General features: G+C 39.3%; 2 protein-coding genes across 2 annotated transcripts in view; both read left to right on the top strand.

Annotated features, from left to right (window-relative positions):
• LOC124280072 (papilin-like) overlaps positions 1–4,250 on the top strand; it is a 130,011-nt gene extending 125,761 nt beyond the window's left edge. The window contains exons 23-24 of the mRNA XM_046715948.1: positions 745–871; positions 4,155–4,250. Coding sequence (XP_046571904.1) covers positions 745–848 — 104 coding nt within the window. The 3' untranslated portion in view covers positions 849–871; positions 4,155–4,250. The remainder of the gene's footprint in view (positions 1–744; positions 872–4,154) is intronic.
• Positions 4,136–26,829, top strand: part of LOC124279997 (papilin-like) — a 36,448-nt gene continuing 13,754 nt past the window's right edge. Inside the window, exons 1-10 of the mRNA XM_046715877.1 lie at positions 4,136–4,274; positions 8,680–8,736; positions 8,835–8,987; positions 17,012–17,164; positions 18,811–18,996; positions 19,439–19,551; positions 20,950–20,995; positions 22,806–22,967; positions 23,475–23,933; positions 25,221–25,508. Of these exons, the coding sequence (XP_046571833.1) occupies positions 4,136–4,274; positions 8,680–8,736; positions 8,835–8,987; positions 17,012–17,164; positions 18,811–18,996; positions 19,439–19,551; positions 20,950–20,995; positions 22,806–22,967; positions 23,475–23,933; positions 25,221–25,508 (1,756 nt within the window). The remainder of the gene's footprint in view (positions 4,275–8,679; positions 8,737–8,834; positions 8,988–17,011; positions 17,165–18,810; positions 18,997–19,438; positions 19,552–20,949; positions 20,996–22,805; positions 22,968–23,474; positions 23,934–25,220; positions 25,509–26,829) is intronic.

The raw sequence follows: 26,829 nt of genomic DNA, 5'->3' as shown, positions 1-26,829 counted from the left end.
AGTTTGAGATAGATATATGAGATGTTTTCATTGTAACATGTTTCTTTCTCATCTAGAAATTCCCACCAATCAGTGTGGGAGTGGGTCTTCCATGTGTCGTGGTGTGAAGAAATGTGTGTCCGACGCCAAGCGTTGTGACGGAAACGATGACTGTGGGGACAACTCAGATGAGGAGAATTGTGTTTCAAGTAAGTACCTACTTTTACTTTAGGGCTTTTCATTTTGATTCCAACTATTTCTTAATTATGTGTATGTGACTCACTGACCCGTGAAGATCCGGGTTAGAATTGGTCTTCAGTAACCCATGCTTGTCGTAAAAGGCGACTAACAGGATCGGGTGGTCAGGCTCACTGACTTGGTTGACACATGTCATCGGTTCCCAATTGCATAAATTGATGTCCATGCTGTTGATCACTGGATTGTCTGGTCCAGACTTCGATTATTGCCTGACTGTCGCCATATAGCTGGAATATTGCTGAGTGTGGCGTAAAACTAAACTCACTCTCTCATGTGAATCAATATTGAATAATAGTGCCAGGCATTCATGACATATACTGTCCCACTGGTTGCACTCGTCACAAACACATGCAAGGACAAGTCAATTGTACACTTGAAAAAATATGTTGAAATATGGTACAAGTCAAAATAAAATATGTTGACAGCTCAGCAGTTCTTGAGTATGCCCTTTAAGATGCCTCATCTGTTAGTTTGTAATAGCTTATGGATGGACGTGGTCCATTTCAGTTAACACATGCCAGAAAGGCGGTTCCATGTGTCGCAGTATCAAGAAATGTGTGTCCGATGCCAGGCGCTGTGGACGGATACGACGACTGTGGCGACAACTCTGATGAAGAGAACTGTTTCGATTCAAGTAATGACCTGTGTTTACTTGAATGCACTTAAATAATAGTCATAAAACAATTTACACAATCATTAAAAGAAGTCTCTGTTTTAATCTGAGTCTGTTGTCCAATTCCAACTGAATTATAGGCATGTTGTTATGAAACATTATAACTGAGTAATGATAAAAGGTGTTCACAAACAAGGAGTGTACTCTGTCCAACTATAGTCTATTTGCAGTGAAAACGTACCGATGAATTTCACTTTAACCCATTCAACACTGCAGGCCGAATAATCGGCCACAACGTTATGAGTCCCCAGACACCGGAGGCCGATTAATCGGCCAGGCACTAGTCACGTCAAAATGAGACATAATTTTAGGAACCTACCTGACTTATGATTCATATATTAAATCTATCACATTTAACAATGTCTGAAAACACTTATTAAATTTCAATTTATCATATATTATCAGCAGAATTAAAATTATAAAGTATTTTTCGCAATATTATTGAAAACAACGATTCTCAGACACATGCTTTGGCAGCGGGTCCACAATAACATTGTCAAAGAGCAAAGTAACGATGTTTCGAGGAATTCATTAAATAAATTGAATAAACTAATGAATAAAATCAACAACAGCATTCATAAAAGTTGTCAAACGTACAAATAAAATTACTATTTCCATCTTTTTGTGCGATCGTGTAATGCAAGTCAAGTCACTGACAAATGACATCTCGGGTCTCGCCGCCTCAATCTTCACTCTCGGACACGATGTTTAATGCGAAAATATAGACATGAAGCATTTTTGTCACAGGTCATAACCTAGCACGATACGTCCAATAGGTTCCATAATTTACGTATAGGTAGCGATTTCTTGCTTAATATGTTCAAAATAGCATTATTTTACCCCAAACTTTCGTCTAAATCTAAAAGTTTTCGTTTACGAGGACGGTATCCATTGCCGTAATATGATTGACTGCCTTAGGTCACGTGTCTGATTTTGACCAATCACGACCCTTATAGCAGACTGTAGCGAAAAAGCGCCATTAGAAACCAATTTTATCCAATAAAATCGCTTCTTACAACTGTGAAAATACTCTTGGCAAGGGTTCAGTGATGTTGTTGATGCTCAGAGCTTTCGAACGATACGCGACATCAAACGATTCGCCTCCCATGTTATTCATACGAAGCTTCGAAAATGGAGGTATTTTCCGTTGTTATGTCATGCTACCGAGCAGAAAGCCACAGATATCGGGAAATAGGCGACCATACATATTATATAAGAAATCTCTTTATAATAATTTTCTGATGACGTAAAAATAAAAATATAAAAGAAAAACGCACGGGCATGTTATGACATGTCACAAATGGAAAAAAATCGCCATAGTTGTTGCTTCTGTCGTGGTTTATGTGGACGTTATAAATGTAAGCTTGCAGTTTCATTCAAAAATAATTTCATTTAAGTTGTAGTTGTATTATTTGAATAATATTATAAAAAAAACCTTCATATTTATCAACAGTAGGATTAGATCTTTTAAATGGTGTAAGGGATGTAGTAGCAATAACGTTTTACAAGCTTATAATTTCCTTCATAAACATAGGCTTCATCTATGACCTCAGAGTCTCTGGGAACTCAGTGTCATGGCAGTAAATGCCTCTGGTTGACTGGTGTTGAAAGAGTTAAACAAAAAAGTAAATCAAATAAAGTGAAATTAAGATTGCGAATCCTCATAATTTTACCTTGCCAATTGAACATTTGAATCTCAGAATTTATTCATCTTAGGATAAAAGTTGTTTAACACTGACTGAGTTTGGTTTTACGCCGCTTTTAGAAATATTCCAGCAACATCACGGCGGGGGACACCAGAAATGGGCTTCACACATTGTACCCATGTGGGGATTCGAACCTGGGTCTTCGGCGTGACGAGCCAACGCTTTAACCGCTAGGGTACCCCACGGCCCCCAGTTGTTTAACAAACTATCATAGATTCAAATCACTATTATTGGTTTGTATTACAAGGGGGTAAGCGCAGTAGTTGGAACACTGAAACAAACGATCGTGCGCTACGTGATGAGCGTTAACTTAGACCAACTCTACTTGTTCTCGGTGTTTCATTTAATGTGCATACCCCCTTGTAATACAAACCAATAATAGCGATTTGAATTTATGATCGTTTGTAAAACAACTTTTATCCTAAGTTTAATAAAATTCTTATATTTAAATGTTCAGTTGGCAAGGTAAAATTATGAGGATTCTCAATCTTAATTTCACTTTATTCGATTTACTTTCTTGTATAAAGTGAAATTCATCGGTACGTTTTCACTGCAAACAGACTATAGTGCCGCAGATCAGAAACGCATACAAGGGAAAGTAAATTGATCACTGGAAATAGACATATGGTGCAAATAAAAAAATGAGAAACTGTGCAAAAGCATACATATATATCATTTGGAAGAATTTAGCAACACCCAAGTCTTATGTATTACCATACGTCATGGCATATTTACTAGTAATGTGAAAGAATCGTGTATTTCGTGTAGTATATGTCACTTGTTATTGACTGATAAATGACAGAGTTGACTGTTCGGCTGTTCCTAACTAAGTCGTGCAAGACCCCCTCATCTGTTTCTTTGTCTTGGACACCCGTGAAGATCCAGATTAGAATTGATCTTCAGTAACCCATGCTTGACGTAAGAGGCGACTTACGAGATTAAGTGGTCAGGCTCGCTGACTTGGTTGCCACATGTCATCGGTTCCCAAGTGCGTAAATTGATGCTCATGCTATTGATCACTGGATTGTCTTGTCCAGACTCGTTTATTTGTAGACCGCCACCATATAGCTTGAATATTGCTGATTGCGGCATAAATAGAGAATCTCACCCGAGTGTCTTTTGATATCAAATATATCACCACGAGTTGATAAAGTAACAAATATCTGAGGCTTGCCAAGGATATTTTTACTTTTATCAACGAGTGTTGATATATTTGATATCAGAAGACACGAGGGTGAGATTCTATTTATCATCAAAAATCACTCTTCATTAGTTTTCAATGAAAAATGTACATCTCTGAACACAGTACTGCCATTAGATTTGCAGTGCAGCAATGTCATAACATTGTGACGTCAACAAGTTCATGACGTCATAGCATTGTTAGGGCATTGTACAAAATCTACTAGGAGATATCGTCTAATCTCACACAAGAGATATCTACTGTGGAACACAGTTTTGGATGATAAAACTAAACTCACTCTCACTCACTCACTTACTCTTTGTCTTGGCTTATGTATGGATGTGGTTCCATGTTTCAGTTAACACATGCCAGGAGGGCAGTTCCATGTGTCGCAGTATCAAGAAATGTGTGGCCGATGCGAGGCGCTGTGACGGATACGACGACTGTGGCGACAACTCTGATGAAGAGAACTGTGATGGTGAGTACCAAATCTTGTCATATGTTTTTCTAATGAAATTACAAATAAACCAATGTATGTAGATAAGCTAAAACAATTAGTACAGTGTCACTTTTAACATTACTTTAGATACATCAGGTCGTATTTGATTAGCCCAAACTCATGCAGGTCATTAATTTTTACAATTTGGTGAGGAGAGATGAGTGAGTGAGTGAGTATAGTTTTATGCCACTTTTAGCGATATTCCAGCAATATCATGACAAGGGGTACCAGAAATGGGCTTCACACATTGTGCCCATGTAGGGAATTGAACCCAGGTCTTCAGCATGATGAATGACTGCTTCAACCACTAGGCTACCCCACTTCCCCTGATTTGAGGTGAGGTGAAATGGGGTTTAACATTGCGGTTTATTGTACTTATACAGCATCAGACGTGTACAGTCAGATACTCTTGTGTTGTACCTGTGAAGATCCAGGTTAGAATTGATCTTCAGTAGCCAATGCTTGTCGTAAGAGGCGACTAACGGTATCGGATGGTCAGACTAGATGACTTGGTTGTCACATGTCATCGTATACCAATTGCATAAATCAATGCACATGCTGTTGATCACTGGATTGTTTGGTCCAGACTGCATTATTTACAGACCACCACCATATAGCTGGAATATTGCTGTGTGTGGTGTAAAACTAAACTCACTGACACACTCTTGTGTTGAAGCTCAATGAACCATCAGAGACACCTTGAGTTACCTGAGGTTTGACACAACTGTAAAAGAGTGACTTAGTAAAGAATATGTAGGATCTAACTTCAAAGTTAGACATGTCGTATCTTGACATGACTGTGTTTCACTGTATGCATGTTCGTGGCAGGACTAGCTGTTCTAAAGCTAGTTTTATAGAACTAGCTCAATGAGACATCATGCCACAGTTTAGCATGGATACCCCAAACTGTGGGCTCACCTTTCCTTGTTTTTTCCCCTTTATGGTTGAGTGAGTGAGTTGAGTGTTGCACCGCTTTTAGCAAAATTCCAGCAACATCACGGAGATGGACATCAGAAATGGGCATCACACATTGTACCCTTGAGGGGAATCGAACCTGGGACTTCATTGCGATGAGTGAACACTTTAACCACTAGGCTACCCCACCACCCCTTTCCCCTTGATGACAAATGCAAGGCAAGGTAACAAAAAGTACCATCTTGTAACACCTTTTGGTATGGCATGGCCTGGAGTTCAAACCACCAGCCATACTCTATGTTGGTGTACACTCTGGCTCCTAGTTCATGGAGACTACAGCCTGGTGGCTAACACAGTATGGTATGGGGTCTTTTCATATGCTAGCCATCAAATCATCAGCTTTGTCAAAGTGATGCACTCTTGCATGACAACACTATAAGTATTCATACCGAAATATCACGCTGTAATAAAGAAGTAAGGTATCTTGCCTTCAACTGAAAAAGTTGGATTCAAACCCGAAACTATGTACATTTCTGAGAACATGGATCGTTGAGCTCATGTTTGTAAACATTTAATTCATGTAATGAAAGACGACTGAATCCTTCAAGTGCTCCCAAACTCCATCAAGTACTCCTGCCTGTATTGTCTCAGTGAAATGTACACCCACACTGGCGGTGATGTGAGAAGACAAGCCATTCACATACCTTCCTCTGATCTCACCTGAGGGCCTCTTTGCCTCGTGTTTGTACAAAGGATTACATAATCATGAAGATCAGAGCTAATTCTAGTGATAAGTATAATCTGTTTAGATGGATATTAGCCCCTAAACTTACACTGAGGTTAAGAGTGTATAAAGACTGAAGGAGCTTCACTAGAGCTGTTGAAACAGTGGGGGATGATGTGGACATGGTGGGAGGGATGGTGTCTGGCTAATCCTATTGTATGCTGTAATGAGGGCTTGAACTCTGGATCTGCAGGTATTAAAGTAAACATGGGATATTAAGATTATCTGGGTGTGCCAGTCGCTGGTCTCAACACAGGCTAAGCAGTATAGGTACCGGGGTATGGGAGACAGGAGATTATCCTCACCGTCAGATGTGTGGACTTGTATGGCTAACATCATGTCACATTTACTTGCGGTACAAAGGAAGCAAACAATTAAGAGATGAACATTTTCTTGCTTTCAGTCCAGACCTGGGTTACTTGTAGATTTATCTCACTTGATTGACTGAGTGAGTGAGTAGCAATATTATAGCAATATCACTGTGTGAATAGACACTGCAATTTAGAAAGTGGTCAAATGTAACATGTTATATTTGGGATTGCACTTTCTTAGTAAAGTACAGAGTCTAGTACTTTTGTTGGGTTGAGTCCCATCCGGGATTCAAACCCACACCCTCAGAATCAGGCACCTAATCGCCAGCATACAAAGTCAGCTGCCTAACCTGCTCAGCAACTGCGGCTTCAACAAAAATGGACTTTGTGTACCCCTCTGATAATTGTAATATCACTGTGGGGGACACCTGAAATAGGCTACACACATTGCACCCATTTGGGGAATCAAACCCAGGTCTTCAACATAATGAGCCTATGTTTTAACCACTAGACTACCACCCAGCACAGTCACCCAGCTTACATTGAAATAATAGCATACCAGTCTCCATTGTCCACTAAATACAAATGCCAACCTTTGGTATGTACAAATGTGTATTGAAATGCCAAGGGTTGAGGACAATGTTTTCTGTGGGTTTTCAGTCTGAATCTGAATTACAGAATCAGCGACCATAGCCTTAAAAACCATTTGGGACTGCAATTCCTCAAGCAGTTTCACCAAACGTTTCATTCTATACCTCATGTCACTATTAGGATCATTATATTGTTCGGTGTCATTCAGAAGACAGGATGTTATGATGTCATACAAAGAGAATGACCAAATTTCAATCTCTCTCTTAACCCCAAAACTAGAAATCCTTTCTTTGGCAAATATATTTCCAAATCCCATTTGAATATTGTTGTAACCACAACTTTGCATTTCGTAACATATTAATTGTACATATAATCACTTAAAACTGCCTTCTGACAAAGACTAAAACCGATCAGCATCCACAGTGATTCAGTTGTCAAATCATCTGTTTCAATCAGAGTGGGCTATTGTAAAATATTAATTATGTTTGTGATAAAGTGTGTTTGGGATGTGAAATATACTGTCCTAGGAAGAAACTTTGTATTTATTTTAAGAGTAATAACAAACATATTATATAACATAATAATCTGCTTTAATGAATGTTTATTGAAAAACTACAAATGTCTCAATCCAGTGGTTCTACTTTGGTTTCATCTACATGGGAAGCCTACCTTTTATATGATGAAACAGTTTAAACACCATAGAGTGAGTGAGTGAGTTAAAATTTTACATAAAATAAGTACATAAATTGATGACAACTATTACTATGCAGGGACTGAATTACTATTCTCAGATTTACTGTTAATTTTCCATTGATGTCATGTAGAGAATGAAAAACTTGGGGAAGGGGCCTCTTCATTGTCCATGACTAGTTCATTATAATCATATCTTTCGCTTCGTTGATACCTCACTGCATGGAGATCTCTGGATGTCTCTATAGAGGTCACGTCAAGTGAACCAAGGCAGCCGGCCAGCATCAGGCTACATTCTTAGCTATCAGACAAGCGGATCTTATTTCTGATTCTCTAATATGAACATGATTGTAGAGATCTGAATGCAAATATATACAGCTGTGCTGTTTCTAGTATGCCAAAGTTAATACTTGTCGAAGATTAATCTAAAGGCACAAAATAAACAGAGACCATATATCAGTATATGGTCTCTGAAATAAATAAGAAACAGATGTTGTTTGTGACGTAAGTTAACTATCCTCATTCAAGGCTACCTGACAACTAACGTGAATTGTGACGTAGTTTCTGAATCAAATGGTAAAGAAATGAAGTCAGATTGTTTCAGAAAGTTTGACCCTGATTGGTCAAAGAACCCATGCATGCTATATTTTGAGTGACTGGTATTTCTTTTCTATTGTTACTTGTTTTTGGTGGGGAAAGATAAAGATACACATTAAATCCTATGACATGAATGTACCCGTGAAGACCTGGGTTAGATTTGATCTTCAGTAACCGATGCTTGTTACAAGAGGTTGACACATGTCATCGGTTCCCAGTTGCGTAAATCAATGTTCATGCTGTTGATCACTGGATTGTCTGGTCCAGACTTGATTATTTCCTGACTGTTGCCATATAGCTGGAATATTGCTGAGAGCGGCTAAAACTAACCGCACTCACTATGACATGAATGATAATGGTGACATCAAGGTGCCGGTCAAGGTTATGACTTGAATGATATTGAAGTTTATGCATGTAATGCCAAAACCTATCCAGTATCTTTCCATGTAAATACTGGTTGAATGACAGCTGTGTAAATGTTTTCTGATGTCTACAGATGACCAGACATGGTTCATCGATTGTGGTACCAGCACCTATGGCTGCTGTCCAGATGGTCAGACATCTGCTGATGGACCCAACCAAGAAGGCTGTCCCAACGTGGCCAACTCAGAGACAGGGAATGTCAGCGCTCCCGCTACGGCTGTTGTCCAGATAGGGTCACACCTGCCGCTGGCCCACACAACTATGGTTGTGAGGGTAATGGGTGTGAGAGGTCGGCCTACGGCTGCTGTCCAGATCGCAAGACCAAGGCAACAGGCCCCAATAATCAGGGCTGTTCATCCTCTCATGGGTCTTTTGATCCAGGTAAGCTGAATAATAAAATTTTGTTGTTGATATTCTGAGAATTAAAAGACAAATTTTGTTTTAATCTTCTTGACTGCAGGAATTTTGTGATGATATTTTCCACACATTTACTGACCATGTTGAATGCTTAATCATTGCATGTATCAGTATTTCTAGATACATTTTTACAAATATTCAGTTAATTTTTCTACCATATTTCATGCTTCCTAACTGCTTGGAAGTATCTTTATATGATTGGCACATCATATATATAATACTTAACCTATACTGTTTATAAAACATTTCCCTGAAAAATATCTATTACTTTCTATTAGACTGGAATATCAGTCCTGTACCCACTCCGTATCACAGCAGCTGAAACATGTCCCTAGCGAAGTAATAATAACAATAATAATAATAATAATGGATTTGTATAGTGCCTAGTTTCCATCATACGGTGCTCAACGGCACTAAAATCACAATCTGATTACCATTACCCTGGATAACCAAAGCTGCTTGTGAGGCACTAGAAGGTTAATAGTCACATGACTTATCCCATCGGGTACCCATTTTCTGCTGGGTGAAAGTATTCAACAGACAAATTCCAGTACTCTTATCCAGCAGTCAGACTGTGTTCGTGTCATGTAACGTCAAACATCATCCATTTTTCATGGTGTCTTTAATATTGATGCGTTCAGAACACCTGGTTAATGTACTTTGGGCATGTTTCTTTCAACCAAGTAACAGCTTACAGTGGGTGTGAAAAGCAATAGAAAGATGAAAAGTATATGAATGGATTATTGGTGATGACACCAGATGTTGGCCAGAAAAGGTATGCATGTCTTGCCCCACCAGCAACACCCACCACTCACAATTTCCATAATATGTATATGTTTGTTGCCTGGATACCACACTGCAGTACTCCTGCCTGGCAACTATTCTATGAAACATGGCGTACAGAGAATATTGTTATCATACATGCGTGGCATTACTGTGAATGTAGTGTCCATCCCGAGTTACTGGAAACACTATCTGTGGTCAGGTCGGGAGGTATTCCCACAATTTACCTACAAATGACTGGCCTCCATACTTCCAACACTGAGTTGACATTCTCACAGGGGGAGGTAACCCCCAATGTTTTCCTTGACCAGATCCCAGATGTTGAAGACCTGAATTTTCTTGATGGCCAAAATAACATAAATATGCAAGTGCTATGGTATTTAAGTTGAATGTAGTCTTGACCTGAACCATTGAAACATGAATCATGGAAACAACATCCTTTCCATGTCATTAGTAAGATGATATGGACTGTTGAAGAGTAGTTCTTGTGGTAATGGTGCTGAAGCAGATGTGGAGGTGGTTGTAGTCTGCACTGATGCTTCTTAATATCTTAGTCACTAATTATTTCCTCCTGAACATTGCTTTGATGAAAACACATAAAATGCTGCATATGTTGTGCAGGATAATAATTGCAGTGTCTTATATTCTCGTCAAGGCCAAAATCATTAGTTGAGGACATGAAGAAACTGCATGTTTTGAAGGAATGCCAAATTGATGCATATGCTTCATGATTTTGTCTTGTTATGATATTTGGCTGCTATCAGCCAGCAGACTGTGAACTCAGGAAGCTTGTTTTGGCTGATATCAGCCAGCAGACAGTGAACTCAGGAAGCTTGTTTTGGCTGATATCAGCCAGCAGACGGTGAACTCAGGAAGCTTGTTTTGGCTGATATCAGCCAGCAGACGGTGAACTCAGGAAGCTTGTTTTGGCTGATATCAACCAGCAGACGGTGAACTCAGGAAGCTTGTTTTGGCTGATATCAGCCAGCAGACGGTGAACTCGGGAGGCTTGTGTTGGCTGATATCAGCCAGCAGACGGTGAACTCAGGAAGCTTGTTTTGGCTGATATCAGCCAGCAGACGGTGAACTCAGGAAGCTTGTTTTGGCTGATATCAGCCAGCAGACGGTGAACTCAGGAAGCTTGTTTTGGCTGATATCAGCCAGCAGACGGTGAACTCAGGAAGCTTGTTTTGGCTGATATCAGCCAGCAGACGGCGAACTCAGGAAGCTTGTTTTGGCTGATATCAGCCAGCAGACGGTGAACTCAGGAAGCTTGTTTTGGCTGATATCAGCCAGCAGACGGTGAACTCGGGAAGCTTGTTTTGGCTGATATCAGCCAGCAGACGGTGAACTCAGGAAGCTTGTTTTGGCTGATATCAGCCAGCAGACGGCAAACTCAAGAGGCTTGTCTTGGCTGATATCAGCCAGCAGACGGCGAACTCAGGAGGCTTGTTTGCAGTTTCTGATGTCCTTTTCCTATGAGTTTTGATATACTCCCAGTAACTACTGCATATCTTGAGATTAATGCGACTGACATTTAGTTTCAGAAGTAAAGGCGAGTGGTTAAAGTATTCGCTTGTCATGCCTGTGACCAGTGTTTGATACCCAACATGGGTACTCTGTGTGAAGCCCATTTCTAGTGTCACATGCAGTGATATTGCTGGAATATGTATAAAAGCGCCATATGACCATAATCACTGACTCTCAGGAGTAAAGGTGCCTTATTAAAAAAATCTATCTAAATAATCTAAATATATAAAATCTAAATGGAGCCCAGAACTAGTTGATTTCAGAGTTGATGTGATCTAGACCAGTCATTCTGGACTTGAGTTCGACTTCTTGTTTCAATGTATTCTCTAGGGTCTGGAACACATGAATTAATGTGAAATGTTGGCGTATCTGCATGTCAGGTTCACTGCACATGGCCGAAAACACTAACATCCACAACAAAGCTCACAATAAACAATGAAGACTGAGTGCTGGATATAGACAGTGCCCCTCATCAAGTTCCTCATCAAGTGTGGCCAGATTGTTTGCCCAGGTTGATTTACTTGTTTTGACGGTCACCAACCGTGTACAGCAGGGTCTTTGTTCTGGTAACCTGTCAGACAATCTAATGACTTATAATTACAGCAAAATACTGCTCACATGTGTAGCTAGTCTGTCATACAGACCCTGAAACAAATATACTCAGCCCTACAGTTCTTTTCAACTGAAATTTACAGCATATAACCAAGACCAAAATCAGTCCATTATATCTATCAGTTGTTTACTGGAGTTTCTATGCTCTCATACAGACCCTTAACCAAATATACCCAATACAGCCAGTGAAAGTCTAGAATATGTGGCAAGTCTAGATTATAACAGTTTCTGCAAAAGAAGAATGTCTCGGGGCTCCTTTTATAATATTTTATTAGTATAATTAAATAACTGTTTCTTTATGTATTAAGGATGTCGTGTTTTTCAGAGACAAGATGTTAGCCTAATATGTAGTGAACATGGTGAATTTTTCATGCTCTCAAGTATGTCCAAGGGATTGGACTAACTCTTGTAATAGCATTTGAAATTTGTACAATTTTCATTGCGAACTTAACCTAAGTAATTTGAATATGCTGTATTGGAGTCACTACTTGTGATTTCATGTGAAGCAGTTGAAGTTAGTTTGTGAAGATAGCAAGTGTTCAAATTATTCAAAGGCATTTAGAAGTTGGTCTGGTAATGCAAGACAAATATATGGATAACAACTTCTTTATTTGTTTCTCACGACGTTTCGGGGCTAGTTCTTGCCCCTTCTTCAGGTGGATCATTATCACAAGACAAATATATGTTTGAAGCCCATTTCTGGTGATATTGCTAAAACCATACTCACTCACTAACAAAAATATGACATGATTGCTAAAAGTGGTGTAAAATTAAACTAACTACGTACCTGTGTCTTCGGCGTGACATGCGAACACTTAACCACAAAGCCACCATACTGTCCCTCTAGGTCATTTAAGATACCACACATTGAAAGACTTGGAAATTAATTTTTGTAGGCAGCTCTCAACAGAGATTTGAGGCCAAGGTCTCTGAAGTGGATATGCTTATAACTTTAGGATAGCTGGTGGCAACTCATGTTAGTAAGGAAGCTCATGGCATAGATTATGTGTTTAAATGTTGTGCTGCAGTGGGGAAGTATTTTAGAAGTTGCGTAACTGTATTGGAAGTGTTTATGCCTTGTTACTGGAGTTGCCTTGGGCAAGGGAGTAAGTAGCATTTGAAATAATCTTAGGTTAACATGTCTGAGATCAGCTGTCATCTGATTGGTCAAGATCTGTCAAAATGGTTCATGATAGTTAGTTCAGGCAGAGACCATACAATAAATATTTTTCAAATATTGTCTGTGATTCAGGTTGGAATTACCTTTGTAATTATTTCAGAAAATGAAACTTGTTTTCTACAATGTGAAAAAGAAAGTACAATGCAGGTTGCTTAAAATTACACATCTAGTTTGTGAATCATTGGCAGCCAATAGAAGTGGCTTGGTTTTTCGTGGTTCTCCTTGAAAGGTTTTACATGTGATATTTTATAGTAATGTGTGAGAAAAATCTAATAGTTTAGCTCAGTCTAAATAATTTACATGCATATTTATCAATGTTGACATGAAATGTGTGTTTATATTCCTCTGTTATGATGAAAGAATAATAATCTGTTCTTTTGAAAATAACAGATAAACCCGTTCAAAACCAGATACGCTTTCCTCATGTGACAAACAAGTATGTTAAAATACAAATCCAGATCTTGGCTTTTAGTCACGATGCTTGAAAGATAGCAAAAAGTGACTTGATAACCCTAAAAAAATAGTTGTTTTACAGTAGATGTGAATAACAGAAACTCTCCAGAGATTGTTAACGTAGGTTGGGTCTGCCGAGCTATCTACAGGGTTGGTGGCAACATCAGCACTCGGGTCTCAACAGGTGGCGTTGTAATGCTCTGTACCCTGGGGATATGGCTGTTAAACACCAAGCACCTTGCCCACACAGCCCTTATCATCCAGTGTCATTACCCGGTATATATATGGAATTTCATATCTATTACTTTCATCTGACATTTATGTTTCAAGGGGATATCCATATTTCAGAAATTTGTGAAGAAAATATACTGTTTTGTAGACACCAATTCTTCCAGGGGAGATGAATCAGTATCAGAGCTTGGTTCTCAGGCCATATGAGACAAATGTTCACAAGTGCATGAAAACAGGTGCATATTGAATCTACCACAGATGATAGCGTAACTGCTGGGTAAAAGAAACTATACACTTGATAATTGGATTTAAGCAAATGTTAACAAAACATTGCAAAACTGAGTAGTCTAAAACACAACTTTGATAGACGTATGAATACATCCCGATCAAATAACTGTTTCTTGTTTGTTTCAATGTTATCAACCATCAAACATATATGCTTTCTTTTGCCTGGCAGGTTTGTTCACCCAACAACAATTTTAGTCTTACGACCTGATCAGGCACGTTTTTCTCATTTTTAGTGATAAATACAAACTGTTGATGAAATTCACTCATGTTGTGGAGATAAGATGCATGTGAAGCAGGAACATATATTTGTTGATATCTCTACATTACTTTGCCGGTAGATTAGACCTATAAAGAGGAAGAAAAACAAATTTATAACTAATACCAGCAAGTGATGCCTCAAGTCAAATTTTCCGGATATGATAAACAAAATTAGCGGTTTGAAAACTTCAGAAAACATCAGAGACCTTATCGAAAATAAACTGCTCGAAATAACAAACACATTTTGCAATGTGTGTCTGATATGTAAATGTATATTTTGAGAGATGCAGCCTAGTTGTATAATTCGCCTTCCTGTAGAAGGGCAATGAGGGTGGCCAGCATTGATTACGTACACAGGGGGTAAGAGAGATAGACAGGAGGCTGATACCACAAATATCTTGGGGTCACACACACACTGAGAGAAAGGTTAGACACAAACAAAATATGAGTTTTACTGTTTGAGAGGTGATTCACCTTATTTCTATTGCAGGGGTACTGACATACAGTACACATCTGACATCCTTCAGAGATTTGTTACATCGTGTGGTTTCAGATGTTTCGGATGTTCAGATGACCTCTAATGATCTATATTGTTACCTTCAAATATGGTATTTGGGAATATGTGAAACATTATTATTGAATAATCTGTTTTTAATAGTCTGGTTTTTTTTAATCTTTCTGATATTCATATGAGTTGATGATCAGTATTACAGTCTTTTACTAGGGACTTTTGGAATTAACAAATTATATGATGTGTTATTATAAAATATTCTGACTTGTTTCCATTGTTTTAAGAGCTATGTGATATTCATGTGACCAAATGATCAACATTACAGTCTTTTACTTGGGAATTTGTTTAATTTACAAATTATCTGATATATTATTATAAAATATTCTGACTTCTTTTCCGTTGTTTTAAGAACGTTCTCATAATCATGTGACCTAATGATAAAAATTAGTCTTTTACAAAAGAATTTTGGAATTATCACATTATTTGTACTACATGTAGTATATTATCATCAAATCTCTCTTTTTGGGTATCTAAGGTAAATAAACACTTGCTTGCAATTTTAAACCCTTGAGCAGAGTGCCTTTGGGAGCAGGGCCTAGATTTTCGAAGCTCTCTTAGCGTTAAAATAGTCGTAAGTTAATGTTAATGTATATCACTTACGACTATCTTACCGCTAAGAGAGCTTCGAAAATCTAGGCCCAGGACCTAGAGTTTCACCCTTATACCTCTACTTGAATTTCACTCTTGCCTTAGGATCTCCCCTTGCCTCACTTATGAATGATGGCAAAATTGCAGTATATTGGATAAAAAGTGAGGATTTTAATGAAGCTTCTTTCACTTTTTTTACATTGTCGAGGAGTTACATTCCTTAATTTTTTATCAATTTGGTCCAGAGTGGGTTTAGATATCAGCTAGAACAAGAATGAGATGAATGAATTACTTGTTAGAGGTAACTGAGGATCACTGGGGCCCTTATTCTCGAAACGTTCATAGTCTTAAGAATTCTTAACTTTGATCGTAGCCAATGTGTTAAGAATGGGCTTAAGAAGTTCGTAGGGCTACGAACGTTGCGAGAATAGCTAGCCAGGATTAATCCCAGCAGCTGTTGGTATCTTCCATGCTTTATCTTCATAATCTCACTGGAGTTGGGGTGGTGGAAAAACTGCAACAATAATAGTATCATTATTGTATATTTTTCGAAAACACCATAGATATATTGCTACAGAACATTCAGGCTAACATAAAATGTAGTCCAAATATGCTTTGGATAGGTTGTTGAACAATAACAAACATGATTATAAACTTACGGATGTACCACACTGTTTTTACTGTTTATTTTCATTCAAAATAAATATATGTATAACAAACTACGGTTATAATGAACTAACATTTGTGATCCCGAGGAGTTTGTTATGACTGTAGTTTAGTGGATTGTGTCCCAAACCTGGCCAGTGTTTAGGAGTGAGTGAGTGAGTTTAGTGTTATGCCGCTTTTAGCAATATTCCAGCAATATCACGGCGGGTGACCCCAGAAATGAGCTTCACACATTGTACCCATGTGGGGAATCGAACCTGGCCCTTTCGGCGTGACCGCTTTAACCACTAGGCTACCCCACCACCCCCATTGTTTAGGAACATACATCTGGCAGTGTGTAACAGGATGTTTGTTCCTGTTGTGAAATTGTTCCTTTATACTATACTTCTCAAAAGGAATTATCTGCGTGGAACAGTTTTTACTATACGAATTTGTCCATTATACATCTGGGGCGGTGGGGTAGCCTAGTTGTTAAAGTGTCTGCTCATCATGCTAAAGACTTGGGTTTGATTCCCCACATCGGTTGCGTAGCGTGAGGTTTTAAATAAAAAAATTAGGGCTGTTATAATTTTGTTATACACCTCTGATTATCCAACACCGTATGTTTATCTCCATTCTACCATAACCGTGTTATTAAAATTAAAAAAAATAAATACATACTGTGTTGGAAAATCAGAGGTATATAATGTGATTATATACCTCTGAATGACTTTAATTAACCAATCACAATCCAGTATTTACTGATGTCATGGTAGAATGGCATTTATTCCATGTGGATCTGATCATCGTTGACATAGACTTTGGTTGATTCATAGACTTTACCTTCAGCATCATGTGGCCTGCCAGAAGAAAAGGGGGAGTGTTCCATCTACTCCGCACAGTGGTACTTCAGTATGGAGATGGGCACATGCTCACAGTTCTGGTATGGTGGATGGGCAACATGCTCAACCAGAGTGTTCTGTGTTCATGTTAAAACCCCAGGTGAGATGTTTAATAGAATAACCTCTGCTTCAAGCCCATGCTTCAACAACCAATGGTTAGTGACTCATATTATTGGGTGGTCAAACAAATCAATGTGTTCATGTTAAAACCCCAGGTGAGACATTTTAATAGAATGACAGCCAATCAATGGTTGTCGAAGAGGCAACTCAAAAATTATCTTCAACAGCCAATCAATGGTTGTCATGGCTTGTCATGACAGCCAATCAATGGTTATCGTAAGAGGCAACTCATATTATTGGGTGGTCAGGCTCACAGCCAATCAATGGGTGGTCAGGCAGGTCATGACAGCCAATCAATGGTTGTCGTAAGAGGCAACTCATATTATTGGGTGGTCAGGCTTGTCATGACAGCCAATCAATGGTTGTCGTAAGAGGCAACTCATATTATTGGGTGGTCAGGCTTGCTGGTTATGATCCATGTCATCATAACTGAATTGCATTGATTGTTCTCATGATGTCAATCACTGGATTGACATTGACTGGTCCGAACTGGATGATTAACAGGCCTTCATAATATGGCTGGAATATTGTTCAGCATTAACTAACTTGATTGCATTAATTCCATACAGAGATTTCCTGCAGGGTTCAGGGGTGGAAATAACTTTAAAATTGCTAGTGTACTCTGGTACAGTGGCACATGTAAAATCACTTGCCCTCATAATTTTTCCACTATACCGGCCATTTTCTTGTTGATTTTTTAAATAAACAACATAATTAATATTGGAAAGTCAACTGGACACCGGTACAGTGTGATATACAAATTTGCTTGCCCAACAGAAAAAAACACTGGACTCGGACGTCGGGCAATGGGTTATTTCCACCCCTGCAGGTTTGGTTCACTAACAGGGATGGTGGCATGGTCATTAAAGCATTAGCTCATCACACTGAAGAACTCTGTTCGATCCCCCATATTGGTTAAACGTGTGAAGCCCTTATCTTGTGTCCCCTGCCGTGATATTGTTAAAATGTTTGTAAGAGCGACTTAAACTGTACTCACTTACTGGTCCAGGAACAAAGGATACTCTCAGTGTTTCAAACTCCCAAAATCCCAAGCATGACAGCCGGACTGGTAACTTAAAAAAATTACCAGTCCGGATACAAACTTGCCTGTCCGGTTTTCAACAATGAATTTTTTTTTAAAACCAGGTTTCTGAATACTTTACTGTGTGTAGGCATCGCAATGAACTACATAGCACTAACAGGCAATGCACTGAGTTTAGGTAAACTGAAAGTACATGTGTTGTGATTGGCTATTGTAAAATGAACTGTCCAATTGTAAATAGTTTAACACAATTATCATAATACCTTAAACACCTCAAACTGACGACAAGCGAACCTGTCTCATATTATGATATATTTACTGTTACGGGTAAAAACACCTACCAGACCACCGGACTGGCTACTTTTGAAATTTGACCGTCCGAGATGAAAATAGACCATTCCGGACGGTCGGGCAGGCAGGAATTTAAATGCTGATACTCTGCCTGCAAATTAAATTCAAACAAACCCTATTTGTTATGCAGTTCTGTGCAATTCTAGTGGTAATGTGGATATATCATAGGAAGAGAGTTGAATTCTCATTTGGACCAGTACATGACCATGTAAGATAAATGTCCATTTTTGCAGACTCCTGTCGACTGCCCAAGGCCAAGGGGCCCTGTAAAGCCAGAAAGCCAAGTTACTACTTCCACCACCAGAGTGGGGAGTGCAAGAAGTTTACTTATGGTGGTTGCCGTGGAAATTCTAACCGATTTCACACAAAGGCTGAATGTGAAAGGAAATGTTCGGACTCCACCTACATTGATTCAGAAGGTGAATATTTGTTCAGTGATATTAGAATCAGTGTTAAAATTATGTGGTAATTCACTGGATTTTATCCAGGAAAGGCTTTATGTTTGATGAAATTTATAGAAATGTCAAGATTTATCAAAACTTCTGACAACTTTTCTTTTCTCAAATGAGCCCCTTCATTGTGCATAGTGCTTATTGATGCTACACAGTAATCTTTTGTATGCAAGTGGTTTTAATTGTTTTGAGTACTACTGCATCATGGCGTAATATATAGACTTTCTGCATTTGTAATTTTTCAGCAATGAAATCTTATTTGATTTTTAATTTGCATCTTTGCTGACAACCTTTCTAATTAAAAACCCAGCAGCTTTATCTACAGTGGACAAGTACGAAAAGAACACTGCATCAATGTGTTAAGAAGGATGAAAAGCTTGAAACATACCGGTATGTTTCTGTTTGTCAGATGATGATGGACCAACAAAGTCCCTGTGCCAGTCATCTCGCTATGGATGCTGTCCAGACGGCCGAACTCCCGCTAGTGGAGCCAACAAAGCTGGCTGTCCAGCTTCATGCCAGGTAATGGCCACAAACTCATAACTGCATCATCGTCAAGTTAATCAGGGATAATATCTGTGGATGACTTGCATGTGATGCCCCTTTATCTGTGTTAAAGGCACTATATCACACCTCACTTCCCTCAAAATAAATAATGCATTTCTCTCAATATACTATCAGCATTCAGGGAAGGTACCATATAATTCATTCCAAATAAAAGTACGTATTTAGATTACAATATTAAATTAAAAAGTTTGAATGAATTAATGCAACGTTGCATTAAATCAACTCTCTCGCCCTCTACCATCCGAATATTATTCCAAATTAACCCGATAGAGTTATGTCCCTTGGAGCACTCTTTATGAATATCCTACACACAACTTGTGATTGAAACCAGATCGGCAAACACTGACAACACTGCGTGTGACAGTTTTTGATGTATGGAGCAATTGTTTACATTAAATATATGGTAAGTGTTCACTGTTTAGCAGCTTTTTGCCTCTATGTTTCAATTATCGATTTCAGGCAAGTCATAATTTAAGGGATAATAAGTCTTTTATTGTATCAAAAGGAAGCTGAGGTGAGTGCATATGCCCCAATATAAATAGTCTAGGCCAAATATTGTCAGAAATGTGTGACATTGTGCCTTTAAAGCTGTCTGTGTGGTCTGGTGGATAGAGTGTCTGCCTACACAATGGATAGTCAGGTTTGATCTTGGGTGTGTCATATCAACCGATGTTAACAGATATTGTTTGTGTGCTTGTGCTTAGGAATGAAGAATTGTGTACTCATTGTCATTACACTGACTCTCAGTCACACTCTTGCTAATACAAGCAGGCACACACTTACATCAGGGGTGGAAATAACTTTAATATTGCTAGTGTACTCCGGTACAGTGGCACATGTAAAATCACTTGCCCTGATAATATTTCCACTATACCGGACGTTTTCGTGTTGATTTTTTAAATAAACAACATAATTAACGTTGGAAAGTCAACTGGAGACCGGTACAGTGTGATATACAAATTTGCTTGCCCAACAGAAAAAAACACTGGACTCGGGTGTCGGGCAATGGGTTATTTCCAACCGTGTTACATGAAGGTCTGGATTGGTCTCCAGCAACCCATGCTATTAAAAGGGATCAGATGATGCTGACTTGGTTGACATGTCTTTGTATCCCAGTTACACAGATTGATGCTCTGATGTCAATCACTGAATTGTCTGGTCCACGCTTGATTATTTACATACACCTGTCCTATAGCTGGAATGTTGCTGCGTGCGCTGTTAAACAGCAAACAAATCAAACAAATCTGCTTGCATGTTTCTGTCTAAGTACAATAATCTTGAATGCAACATTATATCCCATTTCACTCTCACCTCACCCAATTCTGAACGCTATCTTGATTTGTTGTATTGCAGTCATCACAGTATGGATGTTGTGACGATGGAGTCACTGAAGCTCAAGGTATGCATTATCAATCTTTGGAAGAGTCTTCTAATTTCAAATATGCAGAATTAAAGTGCTCCTGTGAAAAAATAAGACATACAAATTTAATCTATGTAAACAGAAAAAGGTAGCTGTGCTTCATATAAAGTGCTATAAAAGTAATGTTATTGACCAAAACAACACAACATTTTGCCTTTCATTTGATTAATGTTTTGTCATAACAAATTCAGTGACAAAACCATTTGACACATGTCGTCGTATTCCAGTTCAGTAGATCAATGCTCATGCTGTTGATCACTGGATTGTCTGGTGCAGACTCGATTATTTACAGACTGCTGCCATATATCTGGAATATTGCTGTGTAAAACTTAACTCACTCAGTCATTACATGAAGCATGGTTCATGAGTGTAGATACAATGCCTTGTGACTTGAACCGTGTATGACAGGGATGACTTGAACCGTGTATGACAGGGATGACTTGGTCTGTGTATGACAGGGATGACTTGAACTGTGTTTGACAGGGGTGACTTGAACCATGTATGACAGTGATGACTTGAACTGTGTATGACAAAGATGACTTGAACTGTGTAAGACAGGGATGACTTGAACCGTGTATGACAGGGATGACTTGAACTGTGTATGACAGGGATGACTTGGTCTGTGTATGACAGGGATGACTTGAACTGTGTAAGACAGGGATGACTTGAACTGTGTATGACAGGGGTGACTTGAACCGTGTATGACAGGGATGACTTGGTCTGTGTATGACAGGGATGACTTGAACTGTGTTTGACAGGGATGACTTGAACCATGTATGACAGTGATGACTTGGTCTGTGTATGACAAAGATGACTTGAACTGTGTATGACAGGGATGACTTGAACCGTGTATGACAGGGATGACTTGAACTGTGTATGACAGGGATGACTTGAACTGTGTATGACAGGGATGACTTGAACCGTGTATGACAGGGATGACTTGGTCTGTGTATGACAGGGATGACTTGAACTGTGTTTGACAGGGATGACTTGAACCATGTATGACAGTGATGACTTGAACTGTGTATGACAAAGATGACTTGAACTGTGTTTGACAGGGATGACTTGAACTGTGTATGACAGGGATGACTTGAACCGTGTACTGTGTATGACAGGGATGACTTGAACCGTGTACTGATGACAGGGATGACTTGAACCGTGTATGACAGGGATGACTTGAACTGTGTAAGACAGGGATGACTTGAACTGTGTATGACAGGGATGACTTGAACTGTGTATGACAGGGATGACTTGAACTGTGTAAGACAGGGATGACTTGAACTGTGTATGACAGGGATGACTTGAACTGTGTATGACAGGGATGACTTGAACTGTGTATGACAGGGATGACTTGAACTGTGTATGACAGGGATGACTTGAACTGTGTATGACAGGGATGACTTGAACTGTGTATGACAGGGATGACTTGAACTGTGTATGACAGGGATGACTTGAACCGTGTATGACAGGGATGACTTGAACTGTGTATGACAGGGATGACTTGAACTGTATGACAGGGATGACTTGAACCGTGTATGACAGGGATGACTTGAACTGTGTATGACAGGGATGACTTGAACTGTGTATGACAGGGATGACTTGAACTGTGTATGACAGGGATGACTTGAACTGTGTATGACAGGGATGACTTGAACTGTGTATGACAGGGATGACTTGAACTGTGTATGACAGGGATGACTTGAACTGTGTATGACAGGGATGACTTGAACTGTGTATGACAGGGATGACTTGAACCGTGTATGACAGGGATGACTTTCTGTCTGCACAGGCCCCAGCATGTATGGATGTGAAGTAGGGTCTGGCAAAGAACCTTGTGAGAACACACAATATGGCTGCTGTTCTGATGGTGTTACCATGGCAACAGGATACAACCAGGAGGGTTGTGATGAGGACGTCGTCATAGGGGAGGAAAATACCAAGGTCTTTGCAGGTCAGTATTTTGTGTCCTCCATTTCCTTTATTTCTTTATGGACAGATAGTCCTCTGAAAGTGAATACTTGTAAATTATATGAATATTATGGTTTGTAGTCGGGAGCACTATGGGCTAGGTGAAAAGCAGGTCATGTTAAACAACATTGGCTATGAAGAGTAGTAGAGTTGGCGACCTTGTTTGACAGCTTGATTCCAGACTGGTTCTAGTGCTTGGTCCTGCACTATACCAAAGCACATGACATATAATGTTTCATTAAGCAAGTAACTTAGTTTGAATTATGCCTCAGTGAAAGGGTACCCAGTAGGATGAGATGGTTATGTGATTGTAATCTTCTAGCGCTTCATAGGCAGTATGGGTTTTTAACTCCCTTTGCATCTAAAGGAAAGAAAATCATTTGCAGACTGTGTCAACAGAGGGCCTTGAGCACAGTACAAATATCCATTTAATATTTATAATTTGTTTACTGCTTGTGCAGTGTGCATTGACACTGATCTGATATTTCAGGTAAACCTAACCAACCTAACCCTTGCTCACAAGACAAAGACTCAAATCGATGCAAAGACTTTGTGGTCAAGTGGTACTGGGACAGGGAGAATAAGCGCTGTGATAGATTCTGGTTCGGTGGCTGTGAGGGCAGCATGAACAGATTTGACAGTGAGGATGAGTGTTTGGGACGCTGCAGAGATGCAGACAAAACCACATCCGTTGAAGTTAACAAGTGTCAACAACCCAGGGTCAAGGGTTCGTGTTTTGCTGAGCTGACACGCTGGTACTTCGACACGTACAGTCAGCGCTGCATGGCCTTCCTCTACGGGGGCTGCGGGGGCAATGATAACAACTTCATGTCGGAACGAGACTGTCAGAGACACTGTGGGGGGAGAGTTGCAACACCTTCACCAACTGCTGCACCTCCACCAACAACGACTACAGAGAGTCCAGGAGTGAAGCCAGAGAAGAGCTCAAGTAAGTGATGGTTGACAATTTTTTTGAACACTTGGATTGTGTATAAAATTAGGATGTCAACCAATCATTTAATTGACAGACCTAACAGGGAGAATAAAAATCTAATGTATGAAACATGGCTAGCTCTTTCACTTATTTGAATATCATGCAACGTACACTTTAATTGCAGGGTTCCAGATTTAGGCACTTGAATTCTGGTTTGTGCGTAAAAAGCAAATACAGTAGAACACGGATATAACGAACTCCAAGGGACCAAGAAATTTAGTTCGCTATATCCGGTGTTCGTTATTCACATTTGACCGCCATCTTGGATTGTAGAGATGTAGAGACACGTATATGCTGAGGCTACAAATCTTTATTCTTGTACATGTATATTGACATAACATTAAAATTCTGAATTTATCATTCACAGACATTAGCTAGAACATGTTTAACAATCACAACAATCTCAACAATATGTTGATTCGCCGCCAACAAGGTTGATGTGTACCGCTTAGTGGCTGAGCTGACACTGAGCTGACACTGAGTGTGTTCGCTAATCACGTCGTTAATTGGGCTTGGGGGTAGTAAATCAGTTTGCTATAGCCGTTAATTCGCTACTCACGAGTTCGTTATTCGCGTATAATTCTAATGATATCATAAAGGATTGTTGACGGGACTTTTAAATTTGTTCGCTATATCCGTTTGTATGCTATATCCGTGTTCGCTATATCCGTGTTCTACTGTATTCAGTTTCAGTTGTATTTTATATTTATGAAAATGTAACAGGTCATAATTATAGTAATGTACAATGTATTTATGATTACACAATGCCATTTAGAAAGTGGTCAAATATAACATGTGTTATATTTGGGATTACACTTTCTTAGTAAAGTACAAATTCTAGTACTTTTTGAGTTGAGCCCCATCCGGGATTCGAACTCACACCCTCAGAGTCAGGCACCTAATCGCCAGCACACAAAGTCAGCCGCCTAACACGCTCAGCAATGTATTTAGACTGTCAAAAATCTTTTACATGGTGACGAAATGAAAAACATATTTCTAATTTAGTTTTGAATTGTTTTTTCTCCAAATTAAAATTCATAAACCAAATGTTAAAAAGTTCTGATCTACATTTCTTGTAATTGAAATAGTTTCTTGTAATAAGTTGTGTACTGTTATGTTTTGGCTGTAAGTATTACAGGGTACACAGGCAAACCAGGCATGACTGAAGATGAACTAAGTAGATACACTTGCTACTGCAAACAAGATGAACGTCATATATCTCTTGCTGCTGTTTTGTGACAGTGCTGATGACCGGTCAGGACTATGTGAAAGTTGGCCGCCACATCCGTATCAAGTGTGATGCTACAACAATGAGCTCAGGCTCTTCACGTTTCATTGAGTGGTTCAAAAATGGACACCGTATGAATGCCAGCGCCAGTCCACGAACGGGCATCACTCTGTCCTTGAAAGGCTACATGATGGTCAGTGAGATGACCATAAAGAATGCTAAAAAGTCTGACTCCGGGATGTTCTACTGTCGCAGTCGGCCAGATGGGATTGTCAAAAGCATGGCTGTCAAAGTTGTAGATGGTTGGTATAACTTGCTTAATTGTTAGGGGTGAAACGGTACGCTAGTACAACGGTACGGTACGTATTGCGGTACAAGGCCTTCGGTTTGGTCCGGTATACGAGATATGATCATAATGCAGAAAATTGACAACAAGAGTCAAACCTTACATTGTTTAATAACATCAAAAACAATAACCATAATCTTTGTTATTTTGAATGAACAAAACTGTCATTTTATGACTAGATAAAAATGATGGTACGTAAACCGAAAATACTGAATTTTTGGATTGCATTACGGTATACCGAACCGAAGGCAAAATACTGCAGTTCTAGTTATACCGCTGTATACCATTTCACACATATTAATTATAGATCTTGAATTAGATCGATGGTGATGATGTTGGTGACTGGATTGTCTATTCCAGATTTAGTTATTTACCATATATTTGCAACCATATAGCAGGAATATTGCTAAGTGTGGTGAGAATTTCCTTTTAATTTTACTTGTGTGTAGTTAGGTTCCTGAGTCATTGTATAGTCATACAAAAATTGCCAACAAATTCTAATTCAAATTGGCAGATCCAGGTTATGGAGCATGGGGTGCACTTCACTCCTTTTCATACTTCTTACATGCCAACTGTTTCCTTGGCCATGTCACTTTAACACTGTGATGTTTAATCATCTCCCTCCACCACCACCTAACCCCTCTCAACACTCACACTTTGTAGTACTCCTGGATCTGCCTCCACAAGAATCCTGTATAGCATTTGAATTCATCTATTTCTCAGACATCTATTACTGTTTCACTGTGACACTTGATATCAAAGGGTGTAATGTATGCATAGAGTTATTGCCCAAACTGTATTGTATTGCTACAGTTTTTAACTTTCACCTTCACCTCTTAAGCCATGAGTTCATGAAGCTGAAATGTACATAGTTGTGACCTTCAACTGTGCCAGGATTTGAATTCCAGAATTCCTCCCATTGTCTGTCAGCACCATATTGTTTCTCATATGTGTTACAAACATGGCAAATAGCTATGACATTCCTCACTATAGTTGAACAGACATGAGGGTGGTGGGGTAGCCTAGTGGCTAAAGCATTGACTTGTCACACCGAAGACCCGGGTTCGATTCCCCACATGGGTACAAAGCCCGTTTCTGGTGTCTCCTGCCATGATATTGCTGGAATATTGCTAAAAGCAGTGTAAAGCCATACTCACTCACTCACTCACTCACTCACTCACTCACTCACTCACTCACTCACTCACTCACTCACTCACTCACTCACTCACTCACTCACTCACTCACTCACTCACTCACTCACTCACTCACTCACTCAC

The sequence above is a fragment of the Haliotis rubra genome, unplaced genomic scaffold (assembly GCF_003918875.1).
Source record: "Haliotis rubra isolate DU_JTF1 unplaced genomic scaffold, ASM391887v1 Scf26, whole genome shotgun sequence".
Classification (NCBI taxonomy): Eukaryota; Metazoa; Mollusca; class Gastropoda; order Lepetellida; family Haliotidae; genus Haliotis; species Haliotis rubra.
Note: the sequence above shows the minus strand (reverse complement) of the source record. Positions and strands in the feature narration are given on the sequence as shown.